The 26,376-nt window shown below is 46.6% G+C and overlaps 2 protein-coding genes across 2 annotated transcripts; one reads left to right on the top strand and one right to left on the bottom strand.

The window, feature by feature from the left end:
- Nucleotides 1-781: 781 nt before the first annotated feature.
- Nucleotides 782-8,558, bottom strand: slc45a1 (solute carrier family 45 member 1). The gene is made up of 8 exons (XM_088938215.1): nucleotides 8,162-8,558; nucleotides 7,686-7,778; nucleotides 6,615-6,839; nucleotides 5,084-5,850; nucleotides 3,806-3,959; nucleotides 3,540-3,716; nucleotides 1,870-2,075; nucleotides 782-1,054 (listed from the first exon to the last, which is right to left on the bottom strand). Exons 1-8 carry the CDS (start codon nucleotides 8,556-8,558, stop codon nucleotides 782-784), a joined length of 2,292 nt encoding a protein of 763 aa, XP_088794341.1.
- A 3,980-nt stretch (nucleotides 8,559-12,538) lies between these two features.
- On the top strand, nucleotides 12,539-25,970 carry prxl2b (peroxiredoxin like 2B). The gene is made up of 7 exons (XM_088938424.1): nucleotides 12,539-12,713; nucleotides 13,641-13,845; nucleotides 16,123-16,174; nucleotides 16,913-16,976; nucleotides 17,833-17,908; nucleotides 19,400-19,518; nucleotides 24,603-25,970. The coding sequence occupies exons 1-7, from the start codon at nucleotides 12,651-12,653 to the stop codon at nucleotides 24,627-24,629; spliced, it is 606 nt and encodes a 201-aa protein (XP_088794550.1). The 5' UTR covers nucleotides 12,539-12,650; the 3' UTR covers nucleotides 24,630-25,970.
- Nucleotides 25,971-26,376: the final 406 nt, after the last annotated feature.

The raw sequence follows: 26,376 nt of genomic DNA on the forward strand, positions 1-26,376 counted from the left end.
CCACTAGCAACTCTCAAAGCAGTTCCCTGTCCTCCTAATAATCTCCAAAATAACTTTCTACACGTGTATAAGTGTGTTTGTGTGTTCTTGGACGTGTATATGATCAGTGCAGGGAGACAGATGCTCAGAGACACTTTGAGAACGGAAAGCTGCTAATGGGAATCCAGATGGTTTCTTTCAATCGGACTGAGTTGAAACATTTCAGAGGCAGACAGATCAACAAACAGAGCAGAATTCTCCACCAGGTCAAGGAGGTCGGTGAGGGAGACAAGAGTAAGGAGGATTGGGCTCCAGAAAACAGCTTCATGCTACACAGTGTCAGGGAGACAGTACTTCTCTTTCAGCAGCTGGAACCCATACAGTAACAGCCAAGTAGTCAGCAACAGCTGAACAAATGTGCTGTAAGGCCTTTCGTTTTATTTAAGAGCAACAGATCAGCATTTGGCATCCTCCCCCCCATACAAAAGTACAGCCCCGGTATTGCTTTCTAAGCATGATGAGAACTTTGGACACATACAGGGGTGGACCAACCGGGAGACACAAAAATCAAGCATGAAAGAATACACAGACAAGACCTGGCTGTGAGGATGCGTCTGCGTACACAAATCAGAATGTCTGACTCCCACACAAACCAGTGGTGTATATATTCCTGTCACCCGTGAAGAAACAGGCCGATACTCAGCGCGAGAGGGTGAGGCCTGTCTGTCTGTGCTCTAAGGAAGATGGCTGAATGAAGCTGTGCAAGGCACAGTCTTCCCTGAGGGGGTGGGGAGGGAAGTCTCTAGATATGTATGAGCAAGGGCTGTGCCTCGCTGTGGGGGGGGTCGCTGTCCGGGGGGGGCAGGTGGTACACCACACACAGGGAGGAATAAAGGCAGCCTACGAACGACATCGCGCTCGCGAAGTACATCACGCCCCTCGCTCCACCCACCAGCGAGGTCAGGGGGCCCATCACCACGGAGACCAGGATCTGAGCCAGGAAGTACTGGCAGCTGAGCAGGGAGATATCCATGCCCATCCCTCGGCGCGTCCCGTCCTCTGTGGAGCCTGTGAACTGGAGCGACACAGGCAGACACACAGCGTTACAAAACATACAGTACCAGACACACATCCAGTATAGCTAAATACACTGCTGCTGCTTAAATTACACACATACAGATATTACTGTAGGATAAAATAACCAGACAGTTCCACAATCTGCAGGACAAGGCGATGTAGATCGAACCTTATGAACAAAATAATTAAATCGTACACTAAACCTTTTGTCTCATTTGACAATTAACCGATTACAAGCAGTTGCCTTTGTAATACACTAGACTTCATAGGAAGTCTACAAATGATATTTACAAATGCAGATTTGTTCCTTATTTGGGGTGATGTGTTGTTTTCAGTTGGTCCTACACATATTTGCTAACAATTGACAGCGTGTTGCCACATTGCAAAATGTACATTGTGGCTTCAGAATAATTTCAAAGATGAGCAACAAAGTTCATTCTCTGCCTGATGGGGTCCTGACTGGTTGCAGACAGGTACTGATTTTGTTTAGCCTTGGGCAGGCGAGACTATGAAAGGACTCAATCGGACTATTTAAAAGCCCCAGAAAGCATTGACAAAGCCAGCCCTAGAAGAGCCTAGCCCAAAGCCAACTTGTGGGCGCCTGGAGAAAGATTCACCGAACAGCTGGGTATCAATTAACTAACAAAACCAGCTGGGAAAGACGTGCCGAATCCCCCTCCTGCCCTCTCGTCAGTTTTCGGGCAATCTTTCTCACATTCTTAGTAACGTTCTGGCTGCCCTGACTCAGCAATGACTCAGCCAGGACCAGGCCACAAAGACACAAGAGGCCCCCAAGCGGGGCCCGGCTCTGACCTGCGGGCTCTGGTAGTACTCGCAGAGCAGGGAGTAGGGCAGGGTGCACAGCGAGGAGAAGAGGACGCCGTAGGTGACACACAGGGACAGCACCACGTACAGGTTGGTAGAGAGGGTGGCGAGGCCCGTGCCCAGCCCGAACGCCAAGTAGGCAAAGAAATAGAGGGAGCGCAAGGAAAAACGCTCCTCCAGCTTCTCCAGGATCGCTGAGGGGCGGGCGGAGAGAGAGGAACAGGAGCAGGAGAAAAACAAGAGCAGAGAAGGAAAGAGAGAGGAGGAGGAGGAATGTTAGCAGTGAAAAAGATGAAGGCATACTTGCAGTTGGCCGGGTAGTGGGCCGATCTGTTTGTTTGTCACTCTGTCAGTGCCACAGAGTGACAAACCCCAACGAGGACATTTCCCCCCGACACCCGTGTCACCGTGTCTGGATACAAGATAGTGACGCTAAACACGCAGCATGAGGGTAACCACGGTAACTGCTGTTGTCTCAGGTTTGAAATTGGGTTTGTTTCCTGTAGGTATAATTTGTAGCTTGAGCATGACCCATCGCAAAAATCAGTCATTGAAAATTTTAATGCTCCCTCGGTTTGTTTTCTTCAAGTAACTGGGAAGCATTTTTTTTTAATTGAATGCAATTCTACAGTAGTAGTGGCAGCGACTGGCCACGTTTCAGAGGCTGTATTGCTCAGAACTGTTCCTTGTGACAGTGAGAGCTTTACAGACAGTGCAGCGTGGGCAAGACCATGCCACAGTGCCAACATCCGAGAAGGGTGCTGGCACCAAAATGTCCTAGCTGAGCAGGGCGTGGCATGGTTTTGTACCAACGTCATGACTACAATGTGGTATATTTTCAGCACAGTGTCAGCACTGTGTCTTACTCCTTGCTGCCTTGTTGTTATTCTGTGTGAGTGCATGCACACACAAGGCTTACAATCAATGTGTGGACAAACTTTGAGAAAATGTTCCTATATAAGTACAGTATATGGTGGACATAGGTACAGGTGACATAGGTACATTCCCACAACATGAATGACTTTTATTTAGGACTTTTTTTCATACACCAGGTGGCATTTGCTAAGTTTGAAAGTGTCAATATCCGCCTTAAAGTCCTTTAAACGTGACAGTGCCAGAAGCATTCGGGTACCACTAAGATCAGTGGCTGTAAATGCACTCTAAATGTTTTCTAAATGAAAAATAGTGATGAGGTTTTCAGAGAAAGACAGATTTGTGATAATGACCACCCCTCTACTGACATGTTTCGAAAGCTTGCCAAACGAAAACATTTTTCCTTCTGTCTTTCAGCTTTTCAGCCCTGTACTTCACAACTACTCGTTCCTTCGTGCTTCTGCTGCAGACTGCATGGTAGTAGCATAATCTAATCCCGACCCCTGCCTGAACCACACCCCTGCCTCTAGGCTTACAGGTACGTAATGATTCCTAGCTGTTGTCAATGCTTTTTAACTGTACAAATAACCACTTCTAACATTAATAAAACATTTTTATAGGCAGCTACAACAGACAACTAAACTGAAGTGTGACATAATTGCTTCAGGTCTACTGATCTACAGCCCATTTCTTTGTAGTACAGGATAGGAAGACGAAATAGAATGAGCGCCTATGGCCCTCCCCCACAAAGACAGGAGTAAATTGTGTTAATGCCTGTGTCTTACCAGAGTAGAAGGCAGCACTGAAGGCATAGATGCACATACCCCAGCAGCCCATGCTGACCCCACTGTTGTATAGCCGGTAGGGCTCTGAGTCGTGGGGGGCCTTGGGGTCACCCCCGAACACCGCCTCCCCCATGAAGTCGGTGTAAAAGAGCAGCATCCCCTCAAAGGACAGCCAGCCTGAGTGACAGACGGACAGCTGTGAGCCCCCCACGCCAGCGCGACCCCACAGACACACACAGAGCCCATTGTGTGAGGGTGACCCTTACCCAGGAAGTGGTTGGTGCAGAGACTGCGCAGTGGCTGGGGCATCCTGTAGATGGCGTTGCACAGCACCCTCATGGAAAGCTGAGTGTCTGGGACCTCGGTGCTGTTGCTCAGGTCGCTGTCGTAGCGCACCCCGTTCAGGAGGATGTTTGCCACCTGGGGCAGGGCAGACAGGACAAAGAGGAAGAAACACATCAGGACCGAGACATAAGGTCTCTGAAAACTTGAGTTCTGTACCTAAGCTTTGACTGAGGAAAGCATGGGATTTTTTCCTATTGCTCAGCAAAGTGAATCTCAACTGCTCTGCGCTAGATGACTATCCAAACTCACCTGGCTGTCAGACTGACCACAGATTGCCTGGTTGTTAAAGCAGCAACGGGCAGAATCATTTATTTTAAAGCTCATGCCTGGTAAAGAGAGCGCTCACAAATGCAGAGATACTAAGCACACCTATGCATCTTCAGGTCTCCTCGTTCAATAAGGGCAACCCCACATTCATGTAACTAAAACAGGGTGGAAAGCAAAGTATTGTGCTAAAATGGGAGATAAAGGAACTAACAGTAATTCCAAAATGTTCCAAAATGAGAAGTGGCCATTCAGTCCCTCAAGCTTTTTTTGTTCTATATTCTAAGCTATATTAAATATAGCTATATTAATTAGCTAAAGCTATATTAATTAATTCTATATTAAACAAGTTTAAAGCTATCCACCTATTTTCTAACCACTTCGTACAAGTCATCCAATTCAGTGTCACAGGGGAGCTACGAACACAAGGCAGGAAACCCCCTGGATGGGACTTCAGTCCATCACAGGTCAGGTGCACAGACACAGACAGGCCCACACTCACCCCAGGGCCACTCTTCCTGGAGGTCGATAAACCTGCCAGTATGTCTTCACACTGTGGAAGGAATCCCACGCGAACACAGGGAGATCATACCAACCCCACGCAGATAGGGCCCCAGGAATTGAACCCAGGGCCCCAGCACTGTGACTCCTTCTTAGAGTCTTTGGAAGGTGGGAGGAAACTGAGGAAACTCCTCACAGAAAACACAGGGAAAAGATGCAAACCCCTCTCAGACAAGTACCCGGAATTTGGACCTGAACCCAAGAGCCTGCTGCCGGTAGTTGAGGCCACCATGCTGTCGTGATCGTGCAGCCCAAGTGTAAAATGCACTTCAGATATAACATGCAACCCCTGCTGACATTGAAACGATGAGAAACTCCTATGATCTGCACAAGCTGGAAGACTCCCCTCCTCCTCCCCGCCCTTTCAGACTGACCTGCTGCCTGAAGGTGACAGTTCTCCTGCGGCCGTTCTCTGCCCCAGGGCCCGTGGGCGGCAGAGTGTCGTCCAGCAGAGCCAGACTTTGGGGGCGCTTCAGGATCCCTGAGCTGCCTCCCCTTGGCAGGCCTCCCCCCGATCCAAGAGTGGGAGGGGTGTCCCCCGCTGGGAGAGGGTGGGTGCAGCCATCGGGCTCAGGTGGCTGGGGTGTCTGCTGTCCTGTATAGCAGTCGATCAGCACGCTGTCGATGTAGGACGTCCCGAGGGAGGAGGCGAACTCGTTGATGCCGGTGAGGGAGCTGTCCCGGCTGATGAAGCTGCCGTACTTGGGCGTAAGCGGGCTGAGAGGCGAGAGGGGGCTGGTGAGGCCAGCGTAGAGTCGCGTGTGGGTGCTGACAGACAGGGCCAGGGGGTCGGGCTGGCAGGGGTTCGGCTCATAGCACTGGTAGCTATGGAGTTCTTCCCCAGCAGCCCTCACGTCCTTATTCCCCTCTCCATCGTCCACCTGCGCCTGCCCGGGGGGGACAGGGGGTGAGGGGGGCAGGGGCAGACTGGGGCTCTTCAGCGTGTTCCTGGGACGCTTCAGGGGATGTGCCTGGGCCAGGGGCCGCTCTGGGATGCTAGTGAGTGTCATCGCCGTGGCGACAATAAGGGTGATGCTGGTGAAGAGGTAGATGACCCTCAGCTGACCCCCCAGTGACCTCCCGAACTCCGTGTGGTCCCAGTTGATGCCGCCGACCACGTAGCCGAAGCCGCCACCGAGCCCTGGAGAGAGGGACAGAGCGGAGGAAGAATCAGTGGATTCTGGACTTCCAAAGATCCAGTGGTCACGAGCCAGTATGACTGGGAACACACTGTTTTCAAAGGCATATGGCACACAAAAGAGCTTGGCTTAGTTGCCAGGGAGAAAGGTAATTCCCATATCCAAGCTGCTTTGGCTCATCAGGCCAGAGCTGCTTTCTGTGACATTAAGCGGAGGAGACAGCACGTGACTCTTCCTCTGGATGGGATGCTGGTCTGGGGTAGGGATTACCCTTGCTATGGCAGTGCTGGCTCCCACTAATACATCTGGGGCAACTGGAGCAACTGATGTCAAGTTCTGTGCCCAACAGAAGGCACAACAGAAGAGCCTGCAGCAGGTGCTTGAACCCACAATTCACCAGTAATGAGTCTTTTGATTTCTGAAGAAATCCACTGTACCAATTCATGAGCGACCGTGAATGAAAGAGCCCTTTCTGTGGCACCACAGTGCTCAGATTAACTAAAGTGAGGTACTGTAATTTTTAAAAATTGGGAGAATATTATCAATATTTCAAATTGGTGAGACCATATACCAGAGTGTTGTCTCTAGCTGGTTATTGAGGAGAGAGCGAGGAAACAGCAGGCTGCTGTTTGACTGAAACTGTGTTTGCTTGCAGCTGACAGCGCAGGAACAAGGGACCTGCGTGTGTGGAGCAGAGGCGCTTCAGGGCTGGAATGGTTACAGGGGCAGACTCTGAAATCCAGGGACGAGGGCCGTGCATCCTGACCTGCCAGCAGCGCGTGGATGTTGAGGCCGCGATCCTGGTCCTCCGGGCTGCACACGTCCATCATGTACGCGTGGCTGGGGTTGTCCGCCGAGTCGGCGCTGAAGTCCATCAGGACCACGCCGCACACGGTCAGCACGATCCCCCACTTGTGATTGGCCGCAGTGTCGGCCAGCGCTGTCCCGATGTCCCGGCCGTTGAGCACCAGCGTCAGGCCAAACAGCGCCCCTGGAATCGGGGAGATGATCAGGCTGGTTACTACGGGTTCATAGGAGTAATCAATACAGAGGATGACATTTTCCGCTGGCAACATAACTCTCCAGAGTTCTGAGTCAAAAACAGAAAAGGGGAGAGGACAGAAATCACAGACCCCACACACTCACTGAGCAATCATCATAACAGAATCACGTCCTGGAAATTTCATTTCATAGTCTATCAGCTTTTAGATTACTTCAGCTGAGAAGGTATCATCTCCTAGTAGCCTATGATCACTATGGGAATCAGAAGGGAGGAAACCACCTGCTTGGCAAGTGGTTTGGGGCTTTTGATGGCATGAACTAACAAGCCTGCCTATAGAGATGTCAAGTCTGGTTTCACTGCTGGCTTGGGACTATGCATTAAGACACTGTGTTATCTAAGACTAAACTCCATCCACCCATTTTCTAATGGCTTTTTCCAATTCAGGGTCACAAGGGAGCCAGAGTCTATCCCAGCAAGCAACGGGCACAAGGCAGGGAACACCTTGGATGGGACGCCAGCCCATCACAGGGCAGACAGACACAAACACGGATTAACTCACTCCAGTGCAATAACCAAAGATAAGGACCTGCTGAGGCGCTGCTCCAGGACATTCATGTTGGATACCATGTCGACCAGTGCAGACGCATTTGCCTCGACAGCTCCAATATGTTTTAAGCTATAAATTAGGCCACAAACAAAATCCGAGAATGATCCTGTGCAAAGTTAACTCATTCCGTCACTGGACCGCAGCGCAGCTGGTCACGTGACCACTGGCTGATCAGCTGACCAGCCGCAGGGCTGCACCGCGAGATCGCAGTGAGGGCGTGTCCTTACCGATGGCCAGCACCAGGATGAAGGGCCGGCGTCGGCCGAAGCAGGAAGTGCAGCGGTCACTCCACGCACCCAGGATCGGCTGGACCAGGAATCCTGGGGAGACCGGACATACACAGCGAATCACGCTTTGACCCTTTAACAATACAGCACACCTTAATAATCCCTAAGGAGGAAATGAAGTTGCCAACACAGCTCATAGACATACAGCAAAAGAACACAAAAACACTTCCACAGCGGTTACTGACACAGTTGATTACCCCATGCAGTGCAGGATGTTAAGAACAAGAACAGCAAATATTTAATAAACGTCCAAGATAAAAAGTCTTAAAATGCTTTGTTGAGAAATCCTCTCTTTATGCTCTGAAAGAGTGTGGGCCCGTTCTAGGTGTTCCTCGGTTTGCACTGCACTTGGAGTGTGTGGGTACAGCTCGCCAGTGCCCTCCCACTCTCTCTCAGCACCAGGGGCACAGCGTTACCCAGTATGGGGCTGATGAACCACACCAGGCTGTAGAACTGGTCGGGCAGGCCCATCTGCAGCAGCACGGGGGTGACGTAGGCCGTCTCCATGGCGTAGCTGAACTCGATGCCGAACAGGATACAGCCGTTGAAGAGCAGCTCCGGGAAGGTGCGCCGCGGGGGCAGCTCGCTGAGGTCCAGCTGCCCCAGGGGGCAGGGGGTGTTGGGGGGCGGAGGGGGCGAGGGCCGGATCAGCTTCCGCCTTTTGGGGTGCCGCTTGAAGTTGTTGGCGCGGTGGCTGAGGTGGCGGGTGGTGGATGACGGGAAGCCAGAGGAGCCCCAGGCTGCTCCGCAGGGGGCCCCCGGACTGGGCAGGAGGGCATCGCTCGGTGTGCCCGCCCCAGGGGACGACATCATAGCTGCACACAGACAGGAGATGACAGCCCTTATGAATGAACGGCACAATATCTTTAGTCTGAATCATTTTCTGCTGGTCATATTATGTTGGCTTGGTCTGCCATCAGCTACATTAATTCATAGCAATTCGGAGTTAAAACAAAATGCCAAGTCCAGATCAGGACGGCCGATCGGTCGTTCATCTGCTGTATTTGTGCCCTGTGAGACCTACGGTGTGAAGATTGCACGTTCTGATTCCCAGCACTGACAGCAAATATACTCCCGTCACGGCATGTGTCCGTCTTGCTGTCACAGCGAAAGGCGCTGTTCGTGAGAGCTGCTGAGTCAGGAGATGGGACCCGCATTTTCACAGGTGCGGAGCAGCATCAGCTGCATTCATTAAAACACACAAATATGTATGTATATATAAAACAATACAAAACAGAGCACGCAAGGACGTTAAAGACCGTATAAGAGACCATCAATTACTACTTCACGCTAAACCATCTCCTAGCGATTACAGTTCACACTCCTAATTACACCAGTAATTGCAATGGACGCGCAGATTATTATTATTATTATTGAAAACCGTTTTTACCTTATGCCAGTGACGAGCACTTGTTTGCTGCTTGCAAGTCTAATGCCCTTACCATACGTTACAATCTAAAGCCCAAATGAATCATTTTTAACAGCACACTACTGATAATGTACGACAACTGCATCTCCTGGATTCCGCCAATTCGTGCTCGCTCGGGGCCGGAAACGCTGCGGCGGTGTCCGGCTGAGACACGAGCCATCACGATGAAACTGCAGATTTTTTTGGGGGGGGGGGACCGGGAGAGCGAGGAGATTGGCACCCCTGCACGGGTGAGGCTATTCCGGATTCCCCGGACAGCGCAGGACGGGCTAAGCGTGCAGCCCGGGAAACAAAGAAGCAGAGACGCTTCTGGGTGGAGGCGATTTGGCTGCTGCCGGTCCCCTCGCGTTGGGATGCAGAAGCCAATATCTACCGCTCACTTGCCGGCGCGCAAAATCCCATGTGCTCACATCAGCTGAGAGCAGCAGTTCACAATGTATCAGCAGCTCATGTCTGTTTCAGAACGGCGCCGTAACCGTACTTCATTTTAGACCGGATGCTTCAGTATTCGCTCTATTATAAAACTACAATGGAGAGAAAGAGAAAAAAACAGGAATGCCACAAACTTTGAAGCCGAGGTTATCGCCGTAACACCGTGCTACAATCTATTAAATACTCGGTTTTATTTATAAGTATTTAATACACGCGGACGCATGCCAGGCAAGCTGAGGACCGCCCAGGATCTGGTGTGTCTACAGATCCGAACCGTGTTCTTGTGCAGGCCGTGGAAAGCTCTGTGAACTGTCACTTTGTATTGCAAAGTGAAGATTATGCAGACGAATATACTGCTCTGTTCCTCACCGGGACAAAGCGTGCAAATTAAACATGAATGAAAGAAGATTACCTTTTTTTTCTGGGGTTCAGGTCTTTAACTACAGCATACTCTTTGTTTCTATAGACAAATATCTCATTTTAGGTGCCTGCTCTTCTCTAATGTTTATGTATTTTTTTAATTTCTCCCTATGTCTTTGATGCAGTTATGTCTCAGCTTTCCTCATCCTCTCCCCCTCTCTCTCCCTGCCCCGTCTCCCTGTCTCTATGGCGACGTCACTCCCTCCCTTCCTCATTTTCCTCTCTGACTTGTTCCTTACATCCTTTCTGCCTCTCCCCCAGTCTTCCCAGCGCCCTCTTACAGATGCCGCATCAGCACCACTGGAGCTGTGTTACGCGCTCCGAGCCTTTCGCTTTCCCGGTGCGCGCTCCCGCCGTTAGATGCGCTCGGCTGCTTCTCCTCTCGTAACCATAGCAACCGGAATTCAGGCGATGAAATCGGTAAATGAATGGATTTCTGAGAAATTAATTGGATTAAATAATGTCATCACTAATTAATGTTCAATATTTACCTTAAAAAAAAACAGCTGAGTATTGCAACATTTGCGGTTCTCCAATGTCGCAATATACAGAGAAATCTTAAAATATTAGGCAATATTTTGATTGATTGAATAAGACCAGATGTAATTTGAAGGTTAGTCCTGGAATATGTGTTCTTATAGAAATCCATATTATATATGGTAATATCTACTACCTTAGTAATTTCCACGTAATGTAAAATACCAGTGGCTGTATCTTCTGGTGCTCCCTTAAAGAGCTTGTTGGTAATGAGGTGAACCTCCTGGGAAAGTTAAGGTTACTGCCAGAAGAGGTGTTAGTGGGGCCACTAGGGGGCGCTCACACCGTAGTCTGTGTGAGTCCTAATGCCCCAGTATAGTGACGGGGACACTATACTGTAAAAAGGCACCGTCCTTCGGATGAGATGTAAAGCTGAGATCCTGACTCTCTGTGGTCATTAAAAGTCCCACAGTGTTTCTCAAAAAGAGTAGTGGTGTTACCCCAACGTCCTGGCCAAATTTCCCCCCTGGCCTTTACCAGTCACGACCTCCTAATAGTCCCCATCTATGAACTGGTTTCATTACTCTGTTCTCCTGTCCACTGAGAGCTGGTGTGTGGGGAGCGTACTGGTGCACTATGGCTGCCATTGCATCATCCAGTTAAGGCTACACACTGGTGGTAGTGGAAGTGAGTCCCCATTACCTGTAAATCACTTTGAATGATGTGTCCAGAAAATCAGTATATAAGTATAAGGAATTATGATTAATTTTTATTAATAAAAAAATACAGGTCTGACAACTGACCTCGGAGTCTCAGATTTTTAAAGAACACAAAATATAATCTCACACTTAACAGTCGCATTGCTGAGATGTCAGTTTCAGAAGCTTGCACTGTAACTGTAGCGATTTCCGAGATATTTTAGTACTCCAGTATATGGACAAAGAAATATACTCAATCTAAAAACCAGATCGTACCATGTCAGAGTAATTGAACTTTTCTCCACTAATACCTTAAGCTGTGCAAGTTTAATGCACATTCTTGTACCTTCTGAAAACCCATCCAGTCTGACAAAAACACCATCCCATCCCTCTACAATGGAGGTCCTGATGAGGGTGTGTGAGACTAAGCAGCACATTCCTTTGGTTTCACTGCTGTCACACAGACCTGAGATCTGGGCTCTGCCCTGGCCTGGGAGGTGATAAAATCCGTCTTTCGTCTAACTTGGAGTTCTGAATATTTTGTCCACAGCTGGGGTAAATCATAGGCCTGTGTTTGGCTGTTCTTTCCTTCTTTACTTCTGTCGTTGGATCCTTATACTGAATTAACAGTTCTTCCCATTAGGATTCCATTACTACTGTCAATTGCCAGGAACATGTAGATTGCAGGTTCTGTTCTTCATAAAAACAGAATAGTTGAGTTAAACCGTATTCCTTGAGTTGATGGTTTAATGAATTGAATGCTCATAAAAAAAAATGAAAACCCACAGATACAAGGGTTCTGATGACCAGGGTTGAGAAGCCCAAATAAACTGATACCAGCAATAAAGTGTTACTTTGCACTACCTTCTAAGAAAAACAAACTTTGATCTTTTTTTGTGTAATATTTGTACAATAAGGACTTTCCAGTGTACTGTGAACTATGGCATTTTACATAACGTTTGCACCGTTACAGTACACTTTTTAAAATCCGAAATGCCCCAGATAAAGCTTTTCGCTGAATAATGAAAGCACAAGTAATACGGACAAGACCATGTACCGATTCGTACTGAGTACGTCACAATGTATGTATGACTACAGTGTTACAATTCATTCCTTGCTCTATGTTCGATCAAGAGCACAAATCAACCTTTCACCCTCACTCCACGTGGCCACACCCTCACATTTTACGCAACTCCTAGTCTAGATTTATGCAACACGACACGCCCTCATACTCCCTAATATGGAATTAGTGCCCTTACGTCGCGTCGTGAGTGGCCAGGACAGATCGACTTGTGAATGCTGATTGGACTGTGGTATAGGAAGGGGGCGTGGTTAGTGCTCCGGGGGCTGCTTGTAAGGCACGAGGGTTTGATTAAGCAAAGTGCAATGTTTGGAGTTGTGAACTTGCACTAGGGAAATTGTACACGGTTATTTTTTTAATAAGACAAAATGAGCGGTCTGGACCTGGCTAAAATCGGAGTAAACCTGTTGAAGAATGCGGCAACGGGAGAGGTTTGTACAAATATCTTTAATCTTGCAGTATTCAAGTGATTGTTTACGTGATATAGAGCAAATGAGTTGTTCCATCATTGAAATGAGTGTTTTGTGTTTTCAGAGCAACATCTAAAATTATCGCCACCTTCACTCTAATTAACTTTAGTCGCATGAAAAGTCATGTCAATTCTCCCGAGTTAGTCATATTTAAACAGCTAAACTAAAATACAGTCATTGTATAACGCTGGGTGACTGACAATTGCCCGGAGAGCCACAATCTAGTGGCGTGTAATGCGTCACCCTTACATTACCGGTTTCTAACCACTTGGATCAATATCTTTTGACTGTCGAAGCATTTGATTGGTTCATTAAGTATATAAATCGCCTGAAATGAAAATCCTAATACCCTTAGTTCATAACGACCACAGTTAGTCGCTATATCTGGTTTAACTGAACCAATGATCTTATTAAATTATTCAAAACATGCTTATATTTTAAGTCGATACAAAACGGGTGGTTTTAGGGTATCCAGACAGTCACATACAGAATAACATTTATAACCCTATGTCACTGTTATGCTTTTTCATGTCTGGATATGTTAGACAGTAGGCCTGTAATGTAAAGTGAAGTGGCTGTTGCATTGTCATCCAGTATGCATTGCACAGATTAAATGTGGGGGAAAAATAGGCAAAGATGTGTTTTAATTCGAATTGTCACAACAAGGGTTGTCGTCGGTGTGGGTTCTGCTCCCACACCAAAGCCCGAACGTAAAAGTGCTGGATCTCACCCGGGTGTCATATAACAGAAATGTCTCTCATGAAGCTTGTCAGTGGGCTTTGAAGGTGAAGAGTAAGCCCCAGTTAGCTACGAGCCCCGATCGGCAGTCCACCGTCGCAGTGACAGCTCAAGCTGTGGGTCAGTGGTTGGTCTGTCGTCCTCTCCCAGATGGTGGAGCTGCAGGCCCTGTGGCGGGACCAGGCCGTCGTGCTGTTTTTCCTGCGGCGGTTCGGCTGTCAGGTTTGCCGCTGGACGGCGGCGGAGGTCAGCAAGCTGAAGGAGGACCTGAGTCAGAACCAGGTGGCTCTAGTGGGCGTCGGGCCCGAGGAGACGGGACTCCAGGAGTTCGTGGAGGGAGGCTTCTTCAAGGGAGGTGAGACCCCCAGCCAGAAAACATATATAAAACATATCGTGCACAAAACAACCAAACTCTAGACTTATCGGGACTGGCTTGTCATTTTCATCAGTCAGAGAACAACTCAATATATGAAAAGTATCCAGAAAAGTCGTCTGTGACCTCAAGCACTCCATTAGCACTGCTGTTCTGTATGGCACACTTTAAAAACGTGCATAGACAAAAATCAATTTGCAGTCTGCACTTAACATCGCACCATGGAAGAAAAACCTTTAGTGAAAAACATTGCGTGACTTTGTGCTTGGAGGAGAGTGATGACATAATTTGACATGTGCACCTTCAACAGCCTCCACTGGGACACTGCTCATAGCCGTGCAGTGTCCATATCACATGATGGTATTGCAGCACACTCTGGTGCTCGGTGCATTCCTAGGCCTTTAGAAACTCTAAAAACTAGAAATTTCTAATGCAGTAAAAGCTTGTCCAGAGAAATCCTTTAGTCATAGATCCAATAGAATATTTGAAACTCTTCCAGTTGCTATGTTGTTACAACATGCCTTGTGTAACCTCTGTCACAATAAGGGAGAGAGGGTGGGTTCTGCTTAACTGTATATGGAAAATTGCCTGTATTCTCCCTAAATGTCCTGTAAAATCATGAAAAGCAGGTGCCTATATGAACAATTCTAGGAACAAACAGCAACCTGTCTCTTCTTTAACACAAATCCAAAAGCAAGGAATATGGGTGACAGGATACAACTCAAGCACTTTGCACAACAGAAACAAGAGGGCGCTGTTGGGCAGTCGTGCAGACAGATGTGAGGGCAAGCACTGGTTGACATAAGGGCCTATTGCTTCTTGATCAAACTGGTCTTTCTGGTGGGGATAAACAATCTTTTGCAGCCTCAGATTTGGTGTCTTCCTCCAGGAATAGGGAAGGTTGAATTAAATACTGAATCAGCATGATGCATCACAGCCTATGTTAGATTTGCACTGATGATGTAAGACCTGGTAGTTAGATCCCTCTTGCTGGGTTCAGTGCTCAGTACTATATGCGTATTTATACTAGTACAAATATTCTGGGATAAGTGCGTGAGAGGACATTTTCAGGGATATTTTTTAGTGTGTGATACTGGTGATGAATTTTAGAACGAGACTTGCACCTTTCAAAAATTGATTATAATAATAATTCCTTACACTTATATAGTGCTTTTCTGGACACTCCACTCAAAATGCTTCACAGGTAATGGGGATCCCCTCCACCACCACCAGTGTGCAGCCCCCACCAGGATGATGCTACGGCAGCCATAGTGCGCCAGAACACTCACCACACACCAGCTATCAGTGGGGAGGAGAGCACAGTGATGAAGCCAGTTTATAGATGGGGATTATTAGGGGGCCATGATTGGTAAGGGCCAATGGGAAATTTGGCCAGGACGCTGGGGTTACACCCCTACTCTTTTCGAGAAACGCACTGGGATTTTTAATGACCACAGGGAGTCAGGATCTCGGTTTGACGTCTCATCCGAAGGACGGCACCTTTTTACACTAGAGTGTATATATGTATATATGTCAAGTGTGAATATTGTTCCAACACAACTGAATGCGCTTGCTGCTATAAACACACCCAGGACAAATTCCAGTATGAGTTGTGTGCACTGCACAGTAACTAGAGACTCCACTGCATTGCTGCGTGCCCATGAGGTTCTGGTACTTAAAGTAAAAAAAGAAGTACAAATAAGCTGTTAAGTTTAAATTTGAGTTTCGGATAATATTTAAACTTAGTCAATATTGTTTTAACTTCATATCAATCTTTGTCATACCTCTTTGCGATGATGATGGTATTTAATAACAATGCCCTGCAACTATATGGTGCCTTTTCGTCCAGAGATTTCCAAGAGTGCTTCATATATAGGTGGGGGGGCTGCTTTATCCACAACCGAGACAGGATTCACCTGGGTGATGCACTGCAGACATTTTGGGCCAGTAGTCCCGTTTCACAGTCCATCGGAGAGAGAAGAGAGAAATTGCTATGCCAGTTCAATTGCAGGGGGATTTTATGCAGACCAAAGTGGGGTTCAGCCAGGACATTGGGGTTAATACCCCTAGTTGAACAAAGAGTGCCATAGAATCTATAGTTTCATATCTCCTCTGACGGATGACACCTTGTACAGCAGAATACCCCCTTTCACCTTAAGGTGATGGTTTTGAAATTGAGTTTGGTGTGAGAGCTAGGGACTACATATTGTGTCCTTCAGAAATTTCTAACATGCAGCTCTTTGACTCCTGTCTGTCTAGACCTGTACATTGATGAAAAGAAACAGTGCTACAAGGACTTAGGCTTCAAAAGGTGAGTCCGCTGACCTTTTCTTTTCAAACAGCAAAATGGACAGAGGGAGAGAAAGGAGCCCATTTTGTCTGAACACGTCAGGTCAGCAGGAAAGTAATTACTGTCCAGTCATTTTAAACCTTCGTTTAATTTCGTACTAATAACCAAAACCGTGACCGGATTGCATTCCGGATTTGCACTGAAATTCTGCAGCACCTTGCCAGAAATACCGTTGGAGGAGAAAGCAGGGTGTGTTTTGTGAGATGGAATACAGTGTCCATGCCACGTGCTGATATTACAGCACATTCTGGTGCTCGGTGCATTCCATGGCTTTAGAAACCCCATTTATTTCTAATACAGTAAAAGCTTGTCCAAGGAAGTCCGTTACTCATAGATGCATTAGAATATTAGCTTCAGGTTATCTGAAGTGTGTGTGGTCCAGTTCCTCATCTGCTAGAAACCAGGATTCTTGTGTGCAGAGCCACCTCACTTTAGCTCCCTGTCGAAAATAATTAGAGACTCCGCCACTGTCGGCATTTTAAAATCCACACGAAGCTCGTCCTTTCTCTCTAGCTTTGAACGTGTAAACTAGTTTTACTGTTCATCGGTTTCCTGTGCATTTCTCTTTTTACCTCATTGATGCGTTATGTAAAAAGCACAGACAAAATAACACCCAGAAATGAAATAACGTTGTAGGCCTATAGAATGAATTCGCGCACACAGTAACAAGCGAGCTCCGCGCTTCTTTCTTGCTCACAGGTACTCGGCTTTGAGCGTGGTGCCCGCGGCGTTGGGGAAGAAGGTGCGCGACGTCGTCACCAAGGTAACTGGGACAAGCCTGGTATCACTGATCACAGAGCGTCTGCTTCCAATTGAAGAAAGGTGTCGATTAGGCATCGGCTCAAATTCAGATTGAATGCTAAACAGCTGTCTCTGTGCATGTATTCATTGTAATGGGTATCAGATTTTTAAAATGCTAGTTTTGCAGTCTGGAAGTGTCAGTCAGTTCTCATACTGTATCTCCCCAGAGCCCTCAAGTGTCCCTTGACAAGGGGCCTGGCCTTTTGGTGTAGTGGGTGTGAGTCTTGCCTGGGCTGTGCAGGCTGGGTGTCTTGAGTCAGCTGAGAGACAGTGGTTCACAGGTCAGTCCCTGACTGCTGATATTACAGCTCACTGCCCTAATGAGTAACATGTCAAATACTTGGTGCTCATGGGGTTTTGCAGAAGGTATCCCTGGAGCATTTAAAATAAATGCAATGCACGCTTCTTTTGATCAGCAACATGGTGCACTTTTCAAGGTTTTCAGAGGTCCCCGAGTTCGTTTTTTCACTTTGTCCAAACAGTAATTGACTATGATGTCACATATGTTATGTGTACTGGACGTGTGATGGTGTGTCATCTCACACTGTTTAGAGGAGGCCTATAAAAACCAAAAACAGCCGTGCACTTTGCTGTTGCAGAAGGTTCGTATTACTATGGAGGGTGCAAATTAAAACAAAACAGGTGCTGCATAGAGCTCTGTTCTGCAGTGAGTGTGTGTTCCCCAGGGGCTAATCCAGGCCTGCTTTTCCTGAATAGAACAGAAAGCACTGCTCTTGCTGGTGGTTTGAGGGGTGCAGAGAGTACTCCACACTGACCTCGCTGGGTGTTATAGGAGCAGTACTGTTCTTCCTTTCCAGGCGAATGCCCAGGGGATCCAAGGGAACTTCAGCGGCGATCTCTTACAGAGTGGAGGCATGCTCATCGTAGGCAAAGGTAAAGTAAAAAGTCCTGCCACCTGTTGAGTTCTGTGTGAGTTCAGTCTGGCACAGGGGCCAGGTAACCAGGAGCTGATCGGTCCACGGTTGAGTGGTGACAGTGTAGCTCAGTTAAAGTACGCTGTCACATGGTTGTGTGTATTGTTATGATTCACAACTAATAAATGCTGAAAAAAAGACGCAATGTTTTGGCTGTGGAGTCTTCTTCAGGTGTGAAGGCTCACCTGAGAACAGCTCCACAGCCAAGATGTTGCATCTCTTTTCCTTTTCCTGTCAGCATGAAATAAACCTTTACCTGATCCTTTGCAGCCTGCACGTGCTGACACAGCTACCTACTTGAACTTTTAACAATAATAAATTGCGTTTCTACACCCGTACTGCTTTTTAATTCGTTCCCAAGAACTTTTTTGTATAGTGAAAATTTGTAAAACGAAAAACCTATTTCCATTATTTCTTATGGAGAACAATTGCAATCCCTTTCGTACCCCAAAATTGTCACCCCTACTTTTACTTTATTCACCACAAATTGACAAAAAAAAGCAATCATAACTAAGATTCATACTCTGGTTTGCGTTTTTAGTAATAAAAAACGCTGCTTAACTGGTTAGACATCATTAATGATACCTAAGTATGTTACTATACTGTGCAGTAACCACAACATTTGCTTTTTGTGTAGTTACACACACCCTCACAGTTCTCATTTTCTGAACACCTCTAGGGTCCATGATGAAGTTAAACCATAAAAATTCTTACCAAAAGTCATGGCACTCGCAATAGTGAACAGCACGCAGAGCAAGAGGCGGTGAACTGTATCACATGTCTCTCGTGCCACTCTGTAGGCTCTGGGCTAGCTCTCACCCACTGCACTTTGTGATACTGGGCAGCCTTTCTGCACCCACAGCATCACTGTGTAACTGATCAGGAGGAGAAGTAACTTACTTCACAAACTCAATGAAGGGGGGGATTGAAGGAGGCTAGATTGTGCAAGTCCGGAGTGGAACTCCAGGACACAGGGTTTTACAGCTCTTGCAGGCAATTTGGAGGACAACTGTCCTCTTAAATGTTCTTTTAGAGTTAAGGAAAGGCTTAAGTTTGCATCTGTGTTGATCAGACCTGGTTGAGCTATTGTGGTCACCATCGTAACACAAACACCAGAGGGCAGCAGTGTATCAGGATTGTCCAGTTTCATCCTGAACAGTTGAGGTGAGCTCTGCCCTTTGTAATCTAACATCTCGGACACTGGTGTAAGTCAGAAAAGGAAAACTTTTGCTCCTTTTTAAAAACTGTGCAAATATGAGGGTAAAGCATAGTAACAGCAGACATCATAACTCTGCGATTGAAAGACAATTTTTTTTGCAGAATGGGTTAAATTTGCCTTTCTTGTCTTTCTGTTTTAAAATTCTTGTCTGGGTATGAATTTTATCATCTAATTAGGGACACTTCCTTTTAGGGTGAATTGCTAACTTTATTGCTTGTTGCACTGCCTCAGGTGGAGAGAAAGTTCTGCTGCACTTTGTCCAGGACTCCCCAGGAGATTATGTGCCCCTGGAGACCATTGTCCAGACACTGGGCATCAAGGCCAGCGTGCAGCCTGGCCAGAGACCACAGGTGAGTGAGACCAGACTGAGCTGCCCACATTAATTTATTTGGGAAACAAGAAGTTGGTTGAGGTGGTGGTGAATAATTCCTACAGGCAGATTATCTCCTATAGCAGTGGTTCCCATCCCCGGTCCTGGTGACCTATACACCAGCTGGAGTTTGTGCCTGCCGAGCCCTCAGTTACACAATCAAACCCTTTGTTGACTTAATAATAATGAGATCAATTTGAACTGTTTGTTCTCAGCTCTTACACATGTGAATACGCAAATATTCAATTGAAGCAACTTCTTAGATCAGGTAGAGCTTCACTGATCTGATGAAGGTGGGAGGAATTGAATACCGGGAGCTGTGTGAGAGGACCGGGATTGGGTACCACGGTCCTGTACCATGCTTGTGTTTTAAAAGCGACATGAAGAAGTGAAATTTTGCAAGGAGAGCATGAAGTGACAGGTGGATCAAACACAGCAAGTCCATCAGCTTCTCTTGGTCTTCATGTCTCATGGGTTGAACATCAGACAATTAAAGATTTACAATAAAATCTAATTGAACAATCCAGCTAAGCACAAGAATTAATCGCTGGAGTAACCTGCCTTCTTCTGGAGTAATCTTCTGAGTGCCTTGATTGATTCTCCATTGACTGGTCCTCAAGTACCACAGTGTGTTTCTGGTTTTCAGTCTCACATGTGCGCTCCATTTACTAATTTTGAACTAATTATTCAAATTGATTGGCTGTGTTTTTTTTTCCCTCCCCCCCACACGTTTTTTAAAAGGTGGGGGGATACAGATGAATAGGAAGTGTGCAGGACAGTGGGTCTCCTGGTTTATAATCGACCATTCCGATTGGAATGCGACCATTGTGACCATTCCTGCTGTAAATGATGTGTCCAGGATGGGTGTCGCTGACTGTGGGTGAAGGATTTTCTTTCAGAATGCAAGAATATACCAGTCATGTCACAGGCACAGTGTTGGGAACAGTGTGCAAAATCACCAAAAAAAAATCAGGATTATCAGGGTCAGTGCTAACTCAATACTGTCAAGGTTTGAATAATCTCAGTAATTCCAAACTCTACACAGGAAAAAAAAATCTGTAGTCCTTCATCAGATATTGTATTGGATTCATAGGTTCTGTGACTTGGTGCCGAGAGCACTGCTTTGAAAATGGTCAAGATCATTGTGCCCATTCTAGAAAAACGTGTGAAACAACTTTAAGGGGGGTTAAAGTGTCTCATCTTTGTGAATAGAATTTACAGCTGGGACTTGGACAACAGATTAACTTCACATAGTATAGACACAGTGACTGTGCTGTAGCCGACTCACATGGTAACCCCCTGTGGCACGCAGCTGCTTGTAAAACTGTGTCCTTTAAAGCTCATCCAGTCTTGAATTCCCCACTTTCTTTCCTCTTCCATCCAGCTGCACGTGAGGTTGGTCGGCTGTCCTGAATGGGGCATTTGTTCACAGAAGTCAATGTTATCGCTGTGCTACTTGTACACCTGACCCCACGCTGGATACAACAACTGTTACTTCTTTGTTTCAACACGGATGGCGGAAACGAGGAATAACTCGATTAAGTTAAAAGGGGAGAAAATCTGGCAGAAAACATCTTCCGACAGGCACTGAGGATTCTAGGTTAATTACGGCTCTGATGTTTCCCGTGCTAGAGAACAGAGCAAAGTAACTTAACGCACTTCTGATGTACGTCTTTGTCGAATTGTGCTCCAGCCATCCCCTTAAGTATTCAACTGTTAATTGAAAGCAGGACCCACTCTTGGGCGGTCCTGTGGCTCAGTGGTACTGCTGCCTCACAGCGCTGGGGCCCTGGGTTCAATTCCAGACCTGTGTGGAGTTTGTGTGTTCTCCCTGTGTTTTTTTTAGTTTCCTGCGTGTGCTCCCGTTTCCTCGCACAGTCCCAAAATATACTGGCAGGGTATTTGGCTTCTGGGAAAACTGGCCCTGGTGTGAGTGTGTTTGCGTCAGTATGCCCTGCGATGGACTGACGTCCCGTACAGGGTGTACCCTGTACTTTGGCCTGTTGCTGGCCAGAAGGGGCTTCTGCTCTCCTGAGACCTTGAATTGGTTAGAAAATGGATGATCGGAACCTGCCAGTTGTCGTTTCGGGTTATATTATAGTACCTTGGTGTTAGTCAGGTTTCTGGTGCTGATTAAAGCACTGTTCAATGGAAGCTGTCCTCGGAGCAGCAGGGAAATTTGAGACCATGCGGGGAGCATGCGTCGGACATCATGGATTGCGGCAGTAAACATTGTTGCGAGTTTGCTCAGGGCAGGGATAAAAAAAATAAATCCATTTGGGCTTTCCAGAAACCTGAGAAGAACATCCATTTGCAAAATCTAAATAACTGGGATAGGTAACCACTTACGAAAATTCACTGCCCCTGTCATAGCAGTCTGGGAACAGTGAGGTTATGTCGCTGGCACCTCGCTGTCTACCTCTCTGCCAAAGTCTGATTCTCTGCACCCTCCTGCAGGAAACAAGCAGGCTTAATTTATTAGGGTTTCTGTAGAATTTGCTAATTTCCTTCTTCCTCTGGTGTATTTTTAACATTAAGCTGTTTTTTTGGTGACCTTTTCATATTCTCCAGTTCGGTACTCTCGGATACGTCAGAAAGCGGAATGTAAAGCACAGTGCAGACGTGCTTTCAGTCCTGCTGGGCTTTTTTGGATGTTTTGTTTGGGTGGGTGGGGTGGGGTTTGACCCATAAACTTCACGGTGACACAATAGTGTGTCTCTGAGAGGCTCTTCCAAGAAAAATAATCCAAGAGAAAATAGTTAAATTCTAAAGGGAGCTGGAGTTTAGATGTGTTCCCCTCTGGAGTTCGGGCCTCTGCAAGAGCTGCTCTGTTCAGTTGCTTCCTGCAGCTTAAGAGAGAACTAAATTGTACTTCTGAATCATGGCGGATACCAAGCAGCATCTTTAACACATGTTATAGGACCATAATAGGATTGAACAGATACCAAGAAGAGGAGTCTGTTTGATCGAGCTTGTTTGTTTGCCGGAAGATCATGGATCAGAGGGTCTTATCCAGTCATGGATAATCTGCAGCCTTTGGTAAAGGCGTGTTCCCTGTTCTTAGTCTTAAGCACACTTTCCCTTTGTCTCCACTTATGTCCTCAGGTTCATATTTTTGCTGTCAATTATGAAGAAATCTGTTGGGTGGAATCTGTCTTATATAAACAACAAGGCAGCCTCGGTATAAAGTTAGTTGGCATTTCGGGAGGATGTTTTAAACAAGGCTTTTGTGCTCTGTTGTAGATTGACTCGTAGAGAACGTTATTGATGCCCTGTCTGTCAGTCAGGCTTGTCTACACCTTGCTGGCTGCGAGGCTCTTACATTGCGCTCTTGTGTGTAAGAAAGGTGGTTTTTGGTGGAAAAACGTCAATTTTTGAATTTGTGTGTGTGTCGCAGCAATTCAGCCTGTCTGACGGGATGAGAACTCAATCATATCAGCGTTATCATGCCGGCTCTCGCCAAGCATTTTCTGACAATTTGATCAGTTTTACTTCCTTTTTTTTTGGTTTGCAAAGACAGCGGGTCTCCTTTACAGCTCCACCCCCTCCCTTGGGGTAATTTTTGAAGTGGCCAGCAGGTAATTTTAGTCACAATTAAAATAGCTGGCAAGGGAACTCGAATAATAACACACACACAGACACTCGCCAGCTGCCTCTGCCCCCCCCCTACCCTCCAGAGTGCAGGCCCAGCCAGTGCCCAGCCGTCCTGTAAACAAGGTGTCGCTCAAGCAGCTGTTATCGGAGGTGTGGATCTGGGGTGGAAATCATAAACTTCTCCCCGACGGATCTGCCTCAGTCACCAGGCTTCGCCAACAATGCCGGGGCCTCTGAGATCGGGGGGGCTGTTGTTCTCTTTTTCCCTCAGGAAGGAAGGACATGTCCAGATCTGCAGAGCTGCTCCACTTTGCTCATTATTTTGTCGGCAGATATTTCAACAGGATAGACTGCATGCTGCTCAGTCCCCCCCCCCCCCCCCGCCACACACACACACTTACCCCCTCCAATCTGAGCCAGCCCAGTGCAGATGGGACTGTCACTTGCTCATGTGTTCATTTTATTTTCACCTGACTTTAGTGGGATCCGTCTTTAAACCAGCTCATTTGTAAGGGCGGGCCCGAAGACATTAAACATAGCTTGGGTTTCTTTTGCATTGTGTGGAGCTCTTATTTCACAATCCCAGTTTTCCACCATTAACCAGACAGCGATTCCAAGAAGGAGTCTGTGGCAGTATAAATACAAAACCGTTATCTGCCTTTTGGGAACAAATGGAGCAATACTCCTCTTTTGTAACTATTCAAATGCAAACTAAATGGATGGCCCCCCCACACACACACACATTGCACTCTCAATGGTTTTTAAATTTAAACAGCCAGCAGATTTTTAAAAATGTGTGTCCCCCTCTTTGTCCCCTCTCCCTCACAGGTGTTTCCCTGCCTGGGCTTTTACATTTCTCCCTCCTTTCCAGTCACAGCGCCCTCAGGAGGAATCCCAGAGAAGCGCGCTGCCTGCCCTCCCTCCGCTCTGGTTGTCCTTAAATCCCCTCTCTCGTCTCCCGCTGTCTGTGGGCAGTCACACCTGATCAAAGACCCGCTGCTCCCTGACGGAGCAGGGGAGCGAGGATTAGTCCTGACATCCTCGAAATCACCGTTTAAGGGCGACGGCGCACGCTGCTCTGCGGGGAGCGTGTAATTGGGCTGTCAGACCTGTGGAGGCCAACCAGCCGAGCAGAAACACACCCGGCTTAATGAGCTCGTTATCTCCCCTTCCAGGGAGAGAGGGGGGCCAAGGCTGGCTTGGGGGAACTGGGAGCACAGAGAACTGGTGTTGAGTAGCAGTTACAGACAGGTGGCTAGGAGGCAGTGTTGGGTTATTGGCAGAGACCCAGGAAACCGCCGTGGGGCGAGAACGATCAATCGGGTACGAGGGACTGGCAAGGGCAGTTATTTTCAATCCTCGCCGCACAAAACAGGAGTAATCGGAGGTGTTCAAAACCAATTTTGTGATTTTGATTTCACCCGGTTTTCCTTTTTTTTTGTGTGTTCTGTTTGAATCCTGTCCTTCCAGTGCAACGACGAGGTGTGTGCAAGATAAAGTCGCTGGGAAGTCCAAAGGACTCTGGGAAGCGGACGCCACATTCCGTAGTTTTCCTTGGAAGCGCTGCAAGGCTGGGCATCCCTCATCTCAGTTTGGAAGGAAGGGTCTGTACTCCCCCCCCCCCCCTGACAACACGGCCTTCGATGAGTTAGTGGAGCTCATGATTTTACAGTCACTTTTGGGTAGATCCGGCGTGATTTTCAAAATTTTGGTTGAAACAGTCGTAATTTAGATTATTAATCACAGTTGTGACAGAAGAATGCAGTGTGTTTTCTTTGAAGCGATCCACAGTACTGTATCTGAAGAGCATTACATTAAAGAAGTCCATATAACCTTGGGTTGAAGTGGGTGGGAAGTTCTCTCGAGCTTGTGCAGTGGTATTGTAATGAACAGAATGCTAACATCCCTCATAAAAAGCCAACCTGTTCCATTTGGTATTTGATGCCTTTAAACTGGCTGAAAGACTACATGAATGACTTGTTAATAACCTTCAAAAATTAGACTGGACAAATATTCAGGTGATTTAAAAAAAAAAATTCATTTCAACCATCAAAATCAAATTAAGTGTTGGGGCAGGTGACCTCTTACCCTCTGTGGGAGAGCTGTTATTGCACTGCTGAGCTGAAAGGAAATGTATTTATTACAATTATGTTGAACTTAAGTGACACCCTAATTGAGTTGTTAAAAGAATTAACTTATTACCACTGTCTTTTTCCATGTGCATGAACCTCATTTGCTTCTGTTTTGATGTAGTTCTGCGAAATACAGGGCAAATATAAATAAAAGAAGTTTTTGAGTAACGGATTCAGTTAATGATAAGGTTGGGGGTCTAGTACATTTCTGTAAAGGTGTCTTCTGGATTTGTATAGACACAGATTGAAGGATTAAAAGATGGTATACAGATGTCCTGCTTTCACTCTCTGGGACTGAACAACTTGATAGATTGAAGAATACACTTAAGTCACCAGCTATAATCTTCACAAGCCACTTTATTTTCTTGTGAGGAGTGGTCCTTTTTTAATGCACACCCCCCAAAAACTGTTCTTTGCATTTCCTGAGGTCTTGCACAGTCAAATACCAGAGGTCTGGTGACGGGCGGAGCGTACGTCCCTCTCGGAGTGTTTCAGTGTTTTAAATCTCATGTATTGTTTCAGATGCCATTAGGTGAAACAGACTTCTGCCTAACCTTTATAGTGCTTATCTTGGAAAGGTCTGGAATCTTTTGGTACAGGCTGATTTTACTGAGAAGGATTATGAAATTCTTTTTCTTTATGTTTTATAAACTTGTACATGTTAAGCTTGCATATGTCATCTTATTAAAACAGTTAGAACTTTTGACTACTGTGTATTTGAATTTCAATGTGTTACTGATAATGTACATGAACAATGCTTCATCAGTCTAAATTTTGGGAAGATTCCAGTATGATGTATTCCATGTTTGCAGAAGAGTTGTAAGGAGGCGTCCACAGTCTGTATTGGAAGGTTGCAGGCTTGAGATCCTGCTGTAGACAATGCTGTTGTAACTTTAAATCAGGTACTTTACCCCATTTGATCTAGCAACTACAAGTATGATGGGATGTGTGCGTTTGGAAGATAAAAATGAACAGCCCCTACCAATACTCTATGCAGTTCACTGGGGAAACTGCTCTTTAAAAATGTTAGAGAAAAAAAGAGAAGACAAGTAAGCACAATTTGTGTGACACTTTGAGGAAGTGTTATTGGTGATGTTCATGAAACATATGGA

The sequence above is a fragment of the Atractosteus spatula genome, chromosome 20 (genome assembly GCF_055471065.1).
Source record: "Atractosteus spatula isolate fAtrSpa1 chromosome 20, fAtrSpa1.hap1, whole genome shotgun sequence".
Classification (NCBI taxonomy): domain Eukaryota; kingdom Metazoa; phylum Chordata; class Actinopteri; order Semionotiformes; family Lepisosteidae; genus Atractosteus; species Atractosteus spatula.